The 9,734-nt window shown below is 46.6% G+C and overlaps 1 protein-coding gene across 1 annotated transcript; it reads left to right on the forward strand.

Annotated features, from left to right (window-relative positions):
• Positions 1–8,278: 8,278 nt before the first annotated feature.
• LOC119922507 (olfactory receptor 2G3-like) lies at positions 8,279–9,217 on the forward strand. The gene has a single exon (XM_038742293.1). It carries the CDS (start codon positions 8,279–8,281, stop codon positions 9,215–9,217), a length of 939 nt encoding a protein of 312 aa, XP_038598221.1.
• The last annotated feature ends 517 nt before the right edge of the window (positions 9,218–9,734 follow it).

The following is a 9,734-nucleotide window of genomic DNA, read 5'->3' on the forward strand; positions in this document are numbered from 1 at the left end:
TGCTGCAGAAACGGAGGAGCCATTTTTATGAACTCCTGAAAAACGTATGCCTCTCATCTTCTCCCATGCCCCGGGGATACCGAACGCTCGCAGAAGTTAGGATTCCCAGTGGGCCGTTACGTTCAACCTCTAGAAGCAGACAAATTGCAAAACTGAAGGGAGAGATTCGTCCACCTAGATTTATCCTCCTAGATTTACAATAATTATTAATATTATCATTATTGCCGTTGCATTTGTTGAGTGCTCACTAGATTATTATGGTATTTGTTTAGCACTCACTCTGCTATTATTATGGTATATAAAAACACTCACTTTATTATTATTATGGCATTTGTTAAGCGCTTATTCTATTCTTATTACGGTATTTGTTAAGCGCTAATTATCTTATTATTATGACTTTTGTTTATAATAATAATGATGGCATTCTTTAAGCGCTTAATATGAACCAAGAACAGTTCTAAGCGCTGGGGGGATACAAGGTAATCAGGTTGCCCCAGTTGGGGCTCCCAGTCTTCATCCCCATTTCCCAGATGAGGTAACTGAGGCCCAGAGAAGTGAAGTGAATTGCCCAAAGTCACACAGCTGACAAGGGGTGGAGCCTGGATTAGGATCCACGACCTCTGATTCCCAAACCCGGGCTCCTTCGACAGAGCCATGCTGCTTCTCTTATTCATTCATTCATTCAATTGTATTTACTGAGCGCTTACTGTGTACTTGGGAAGTACAAGTCTTCATTCAGTAGTATTAATTGAGCTCTTACTATGTGCAGAGCACTCCATTAAGTGCTTAGTGCAGTGCTAGTGCATCAAATAAGCACTTAATGACTGCCGTTGTCAGGTTGTCAGAAAACGTGTTGGGTGTGGGGCTTAGCGGCCACAGCGGAGAAGCATTGTGGCTTGTTGGAAAGAGCACGGGCCTGGGATCCAGAAGGACCTAGGTTCTAATCCGGGCTCTGATGCTTGTCTGCTGTCTGCTTTGGGTACGTCACTTGGCTTCTCTGTGCCTCAGTGACCTCAACTGTAAAATGTAAAACTGTGAGCCCCATGTGGGACAGGGACTGTGTCCAACTTGATTAGCTTGAATCTACCCCAGTGCTTAGTATAGAGCCTGGCACACAGTAAGTGCTAACGTATACCAAAAAAAGTACATTTTTCCTGAAAGGATCCACACAGTCTCCATGTATCTCTTGACTGCATTCTCGTCTATTTATTTATTTATATTTATTTACTATTTATTAAGCACTCCCTATGTTTCAAGTACTGTTCTAAGCACTGGGGTAATAATAATAATAATAATGGCAGTTATTAAGTGCTTACCATGCGCAAAGCACTGTTCTAAGCGCTGGGGAGGCTACAAGGTGATCAGGTTGTTCCAAGGGGGGCTCACAGTCAATCCCCATTTTACAGATGAGGCAACTATGGCTCAGAAAAGTTAAGTGACTTATCTAAAGTCACACAGCTGACAATTGGTGGAGCCGGGATTTGAACCCATGACCACTGACTCCAAAGCCCGTTCTCTTTCCACTGAGACATGCTGCTTCTCATGGCTCTTTTATCTTCACGTAGATACAAGTTAATCTGTTTGGATGCAGTTCTTATTTATTTATTTATTTCATCATGTTTATTTATTTATTATTTATTAAGCCCTCCCCACGTGTCAAGCACTATTCTAAGCAGTGGGGTAGATACAGGTTAATCTCTTTGGACGCAGTTCCGGTCCCACATAGGGCTCACAGTTTAAGTAGGAGGGAAGACAAGCTCAGTGAGTTCAGGGAATGTGTCTATCAATTCTGTTGTACTCTCCAAGTGTTTAGTATAGCACACAGTGAGCGCTCAATAAATACGACTGGATTATCAATATTGATGTGGGGATAAAGGGTGCATAGTAATGGAAAGAACAGAGGGTTGGGAGTCACTTCCTTGCTGTGTGATCTTGGACAAATCACTTAAATTCTCTATGACTCAGTTTCCTCATCTATAAAATGGGCATTAAAACATATGTGTTCCTTCTTTTAGACTATGAGCCCCATGTCGGACAGGAATTGCATCGGATCTAATAATAATAATAATAATTATTATTATTATTATAGTATTTGCTAAGCACTTACCATGTGCCAAACACTGATCTTAATACTAGGGTAGATACAAAGCAATCAGATTGTCCCACGTGGGGCTCCCAGTCTTAATCCCCATTTTACAGAGGCGCAGAGTAGTGAAGTGACTTGCCCAAAGGCAAACAGCTGATAAGTGGCGGAGCCGGGATTAGAACCCACGACTTCTGATTCCCAAGCCCGTGTTCTTTCCACTAAGCAACGCTGCTTCTCTTCTCTTCTTCTAGGGAAGGATCAGGCAATCAATCACTTAATTAAACTACCGAATTTTTTTGATGGTAGTTGTTGAGCACTTACTATATGCCAGGCGCCGGGGTAGATACAAACTCATCAGGTTGGACACAGTCCCTGTCGCACATGGTAATCACTCCCAGTTCGCTAGTGGAATCCTGAAAAAACTCCATTTAATGGTATCAGTGGTATTTAGCGAGCACCTACTACGCAGAGCACTGTACTAAGCACACGGAACAATACAATCCTGTTGGTAGAAACGTTCCCTGCCCACATCGAGTTCACAAACTATGTAAGCAGGAACCCCTGAACTAAACCACCCAGACCTGTAATTCTAGAGCAAAGCATACAAGCCTGAGTAGCAGTGTGAAGAGTGGAAAGCACACAGGGCATGGTGTCAGAAGGCCCTGAGTTTTAATTCCGGCTCCACCGCTTACCCGCTGTGTGATCTTGGATAAGTCACCTCACTTCCCCGTGCCTCAATTACCTCATCGGAAAAATGGGGATTAAGACTGTGATCCCAACGTGGGACAGGTGTTGCGTCCAACCCGATTAGTTTGCATCGACCCCAGCCCTTAGGGTCTGTCCCATAGTAAAGGCTTAGTAGCAACAACAAGAAGCAGGAGAAAGAATCAGAAGCAGTCCAGGGTGTGTCTGTAAACAGACTGGCCGTTGTCTCAGCAGAAACTAAAGTCATAAATGGAAATGAGAGATTCTGAGCTCTTCGCATTGCACCCAGAACTCCACACATCCAGCACAGTTCTGCCAATGCCAGGAGAAACAAGAGCCAAGTAGGGAAGGAGAGCCTGCGTCCATAAGAATTGGGATAATAATAATAATGATGGCATTTATTAAGCGCTTACTATGTGCAAAGCACTGTTCTAAGCGCTGATCTGGCGGGAGCAGAGGGGGAACAATTCAGAAAGATGGAGGTCCAGCAAAAAGATGCAGATAAATAATAATAATAATTTAATAATTTTGGTATTTGTTAAGCACTTACTATGTGCCAAGCACAGTTCTAAGGGCTGGGTAGATACAAGGTCATCAGGTTGTCCCACATGGGGCTCACAGTCTTAATCCCCATTTTCAAGATAAGGTAACTGAGGCACAGAGAAGTGAATTGACTTGTCCAAAGTCACACAGACGACAAGTGACGGAGTCGGGATTAGAACCCACAACCTCTGACTCCCAAGCCCGTGCTTTTTCCACTGAGCCACACTGCTTCCCTACGATGAAGGGCTTCCCAGACTAAGCCCCCCTTTTCCTCAGGTCACCCCCAATCCACATCACCTCAATTCACTCCCTTTGCTCTTCCCCCCGCCAACTCTGCACCTCACAGCACTTAATAATAATAATGACAGTATTTGTTAAGCGCTTACTATGTGCGAAGCACTGTTCTAAGCGCTAGGGGGATGCAAAGTAATTACGTTGTCCCACGTGGGGCTCACAGTCTTAAACCTCATTTTCCAGATGAGGTAACTGACGCACAGAGAAGTGACTTGCCAAAGGTCACACAGTTTACAAGTCGCTGAGCGGGAATTTGAACCCATGACGTCAGACTCCCAAGCCCGTACTCTTTCCACTGAGCCACGCTGATTCTCTAATTTATGCATATATGCATATATGTGTAATTCTATTTATTTCTATTGATGCCTGTATACTTGTTTTGATCTGTACGCATCTATAATTTTATTCATTTGTACTGATGCCTGTTTACTTGTTTTGATTTCTGTCTTCTCCCTTCTAGACTGTAAGCCTTATGTGGGCAGGGATTGCCTCTATCTATTGCTGAATTGCAATTTTCAAGCCCTTAGTACAGTGCTGTGCACACAGTAAGTGCTCAATAAATACGATTGACTGAATGGATGAATGAAGGATGAAGATCGAGGATGAAGACCCTTGTCACGCTGTCCTTGCCGTTATTCATTAATTCACTCGAATATATGTAATAATAATCATAATAATCGTATTTATTAAGCGCTTAACTATGAGCCATGCGCTGTCGTAAGTGCTGGGGTAGATACAAAGTTATCAGGTTGGCCCCTATGGGGCTCATATTCTTCATCCCCATTTTACAAATGAGGTAACTGAGGCACAGAAAAGTTAAGTGACTTGCCCAAAGCTCCACAGCTGAAGTGGCAGCACCGGGATTAATGAGTTTGAGAATGCTTTGAAGCACTCGGAAGCTGATAGATAAGGTATCTTTCTCCCCAAGGCTCTCTCCCAAGAGTTCCTGCACTGTTCGCCTCTGTGCCCGACTAATTGTTACAGCTGGAAGGCGGGAGAATCCCAGGGGGGCCCTCGACATCTGTACCAACATATCTCTCTCCTCAGCGATCCCATGCTCCAGAAATACTGGTTCCCCCAACCCCCAAATGTGAAGAGCACCTGGAGAGACATTCCGGTCCTTACCTCCTGATTGCCTCTCTCAATTACCCGAGATCTTACAGAAAGCGCAGTAGGACCCTGGAAAGACGAAGAGATGTAGAGCAGAGGCGATGGGAGGAATTAAATTTCCTCGGACGTCGGACCGATCCCTGACCATCTTCCCACCGGCCACCCGCTCGTGGAGAGATCTGGAAAAAGTGGCTGGGGGATAATTCTTTCTCTGCCTCCCAGCTCAGCTGTTTCCAGCTCAGCTTCCTTCTCACCTCCTCACTCACGAGGCTGAAGATTGAATCACCAACACTGAGTCCTACTCAGCCCATCCAGTGGAATCGTTTCTCCGGACCACAGTGAGAATCTGTTTGCCTTTTCTTCGCACCAGGACTGGTGATTAGGGGTGAAACAGAGATCCCCATATTGCGCCCTCCGGACAATCTGTAGCCTTGACGGTGTATAGGAAAATGGAAATTGGGTATACGGGCTACTAATCCAGATTATTTATTGAGTACTCCACTGTGCAGAGCAGGGGAAACTGAAATACAGGGCAGGATCCCTACGCTCGAAGAATTTACGGTCTAGTCTGCCCTGTGTGGATTACTCCTGGCCCTGCCTCAAAACTGCAAAATCCAGGATGCTGAAGAAATTAGGGAATAAGCTTTGGCCATCACTAGCCCACGATTACTAGCCCTGATCCAGTCAGAGATGGCCCACTTCTAAATGTGAGTCCAGGAGTGGCTTGGGAGAGAGTCAAGGGAACAGAGTGTGAGCTGAGCAACCCATCGACCTCGGGGAGCTGAGGGGTGGAAGACTCTAAGGAAGAGCTGAGGGGTGAGAAGTAGCGTGGGCTAGCGGATAGAGCCGAGGCCTTGGAGTCAGAAGTACCTGGGTTCTAATATTGACTCAGCCACTCGACTGTCGTCTGCTGTGTAATGCTAGGGCAATTCACTGTGCCTCTGTTTCCTCATCTGTAAAATGTGGATTCAATCCATGTTCTCCCTCCTACTTAGACTGTGAGTCTCATGTGGGACCTGATTATCTTTTGTCTACCCCAGCGTTTAGTACAGTGCTTGGCATAGAGTAAGCACTTAACAAGTGCTGCCTACTTGTTTTTTTGTTTTTTTTATGGCATTTATTAAGCGCTTACTTTGGGCAAAGCACTGTTTTAAGCGCTGGGGAGGTTACAAGGTGATCAGGTTGTCCAACGAGGGGCTCACAGTCTTAATCTCCATTTTATAGATGAGGTAACTGAGGCCCAGAGAAGTTAAGTGACTTGCCCAAAGTCACACAGCTGACAAGTCGCTGAGCCGGGATTAGTTTTGTTGGCTGTCTCCCTCCTTCTATATTGTGAGCCCGTTGTTGGGTAGGGATTGTCTCCGTCTGTGGCCGAATTGTGCTTTCCAAGCTCTTAGTACAGTGCCTTGCCCACAGTAAGCGCTCAGTAAATACGATTGAATGAATGAATGAGCGAACGAGCTAGAGATAGAGTGGTATTTATTGAGCACTTCCTATGCAGAGAGCATTGTATTAAGGGCTTGGGATAGTCCAATAAAGCAGACTTGATAGATATATTGGTCCCCAGAAAAAAAATGGTAGGGAACAGAGGAGGATGGAGGGACAGAGAGGGACCGCGCTAGAAAAATAGACGGAAAATCGAATTTCTCTCTATTTTTTTTAGAACCTGTTTGGATGCAGAATCCACATCCTACGTCTCTCTTTTCAGTGTTACATGACCAGAATTTCCTTCTAAGAATCTACCTTCAATCCCTCCTGCTTCAGAGTCAGCTACTGACTCTTATCCTGGCTCAAGAGGAGGTAGAATGAAAACCCTTCCCTTTCTGAGCTGAGACGAACCCTTGGAAGATTCTCCACTCCAGGGTAGGTATTCAAAGAGCTTCATGTTTCTTCGAGAGATCGAATATTCTCCCCTTTTCTCGCCCCTCTCCACTTCCTTCCACCTTTCTCTGGAGCCGGGGTGTCCAGAAGGGGACCCAGGACAGCAGCATGGCTCAGTGGAAAGAGCCAGGGCTTGGGAGTCAGAGGTCATGGGTTCTAATCTCGGCTCCGCCACTTGTCAGACGTGTGACTTTGGGCAAGTCACTTCACTTCTCTGGGCCTCAGTTACCTCAACGGGAAAATGGGGATTAAGACTGTGAGCCCCACGTGGGACAACCCGATTACCTTGTATATAACCCAGCGCTTAAAACAGCGCTTGGCACACAGTAAGTGCTTAACAAATATTATTATTATTATTATTATTATTATTATTATTATCTTAGAATCGGAGCTCCTTGGGGGCGAAGGGCCTAATCTATTTCATTCCCAGACCTTAGTACAGTGCTTTGCACATAGTAAGAGTGAAATAAATGCCATTCCTACTACATCAGAATGTCATTGAATCAGCACAGGGGGCACGATCAATGCTACTGCTGGGTGACCTTGGGCAAGTCACTTAAACTTTCTGTGCCTCAGTTACTTCACCTATAAAACGGAGATGAAGACTGTGAGCCCCACGTGGGACAACCTGATTACCTTGTATCTACCCCAGTGCTTAGAACAGTGCTTGGCACATAATAAGCACTTAAGAAATACCATTATTATTATTGGTATTATTATTTATTACTATTGACTTGCTTTTTCTCTGGTTCTCTTTCTCACTTGCTTTCTCCTATTTTTCTCTCCCTTTCACTCCTTAATATGTTTTTCTCCTTCCTTCTCTATTCCTCCTGCTGGCTCTCATTTTACTCTCTCGTCCTCTTGCTATTTTCTATCACACTCTCCTTCTCGTTTTTCTCTCCCTCTCATTCTTTCTTGCACTTTTTTCTCCCTCTCACTCTTTCCCCCACTCTCAGTTTTTCTTTCCCTCTCACTCTCTATTCCCCCGCTCTCTCCATTTCTTATTTTTCTCTCTCTTGCTCTCTCACGCTGTTTTCTCCCTCTCACTCTGTCCCGCTTTTTCTCTCCCTCTCACTCTTTCCCCTTTCCCTCACCTTTTCCCTCCCTTATGCTCTCTCTCACTCCCTTTTGCTTTGCTCCCCCTCATTCTCTCTCCTACTTTTTCTCCCTCTCACTTGCTTTCCCTCACTCCCTCTCTCTTGATTTTTCTCTCCTTTAAGCTTTTCCCTGCACTATCTTAGTTTTCTTTTCCTCTCACTCTCAATCTTGCACGTTTTTCTCCCACTGCTTTGGTTTCCTCCCTCTTTCGTTTTCTCTGCCTTTCACTCTCCCTTGCTCTCTTGTTTTTTCTCCCTTCTCTCTGTCTTGCTTTTTCTTGCCCTCACGCTCTCTTTCCCTCATTTTTTCCTCTTGGTTTTTCTCTCCCTTGGACTCTCTTTCCCTCACTCTCTCTCTCACTTGTTCTCTTCCTCTCTCTTTCCTTCACTCCCTCTCTCATTTCCCCCTCCTTTTCCTCTTTCCCACTCCCTTTTTCCATCCTCCTCTCTCCCTGCCTCCCTCTTATTTCTCTTATTTTTTCCCCTCCTTCCTCCCTTCCCCTCTCCCTCTTTCACTCATCCTCTCTCTCTCCTTGCCTCCCTCGGTTTTCCTACAAGGACGATGCCGAATGACACTTCTGGAGAGGACTTTGTCTTGGTGGGTTTCTCTTCTCAACCCCAGTTAGAGAAGATCCTCTTCGTGGTTGTCTTGATTTTCTACCTCCTAACCCTCGTGGGCAACACCGCCATCATTTTGGTGACCCGTCTGGATCTCCATCTCCATACGCCCATGTACTTCTTCCTGTCTCACCTCTCCCTCGTGGACCTCTGCTTCACCACCAGCATCGTCCCCCAGCTTCTGTGGAACCTCCGGGGCCCCTCCAAGACCATCACCGCGTTCGGTTGTGCAGTCCAGCTGTACATCTCCCTGGCCCTGGGGTCGACAGAGTGTGTCCTTCTGGCCGTCATGGCCTTGGACCGTCACGCCGCCATCTGCCGACCCCTTCGCTACACCGCCATCATGCACCCGCGGCTCTGCCGGACCCTGGTGGGATTAGCCTGGCTGAGCGGGGTGGGGGACACCGCTATTCAGGCCACCGTCATCTTCCGCCTGCCCCGCTGTGGACATCGGCTACTTCCCCACTTCCTCTGCGAGATGCCAGCCTTGCTCAAACTGTCCTGTGTGGACGTCCGGGGCAATGAGATCCAGCTCTTCGTGGGCACTCTGGTCCTGATTCTTCTGCCCTTGAGCCTGATCACGGTCTCCTATGGGTCCATCGCCCGGGCCGTGCTGAGGATCAAGTCACGTCGGGTCTGGAGGAAGGCCCTGGGCACCTGCGGGTCCCACCTCCTGGTGGTCACTCTCTTCTATGGTTCCATCACAGTGGTCTACATCTGGCCCAACAGCTCCTTCTCTGGGACTTTGGACAAGTTCCTGACCCTCTTCTACACCGTGGTAACCCCCACCCTCAACCCGCTCATCTACACCCTGCGGAACAAGGACGTGAAGGGGGCGGTGAGGAGAATTCTGGGAAAAGACCAGAGTTTAGAAAAGGGCTAACATCTTGAATCAAATTAGTCCAGAGTTCTGGAGAAGGCCGGGAAAGGTAGCAGCTAAAACAGACAACTCTCCACGGAAGGAAAACAGATATCTGGACAAACATCAGACGGTGAGAATAATTGTGGTATCCATTAAGTGCTTACCAGGTGCCTAGCACTGACCTAAGAGCTGGATTTAGGTACAAGATAAGTAGGTCCCACATGGGGCTCACCAAGTAGGAGGAAGAACAGGTATCGAGGGAACTGAGGCACGGAAAAGTTAAGTGAGGTGCCTAAGGTCACACTGCCTGTATTTGGCAGAGCCAGGATGAGAACCCAGGTCTTCTGACTCCCAGGCCCATGTTCTTCCCACTAGGCCCAGCTGCTTCTCTAAAATACCCCCGGGGACACACATCCTAGGAATCCTAAGCTTCGTATCCTGAATTACACTCAGAGATGTATGTATCCATTGATTTTGTCACTCTATGCTACAGGATGTGTGTTAATCAACTTTCCCACCTTCATTGTGGTTAATGCCT

This window comes from Tachyglossus aculeatus, unplaced genomic scaffold, assembly GCF_015852505.1.
Source record: "Tachyglossus aculeatus isolate mTacAcu1 unplaced genomic scaffold, mTacAcu1.pri scaffold_105_arrow_ctg1, whole genome shotgun sequence".
NCBI classification, from domain to species: domain Eukaryota; kingdom Metazoa; phylum Chordata; class Mammalia; order Monotremata; family Tachyglossidae; genus Tachyglossus; species Tachyglossus aculeatus.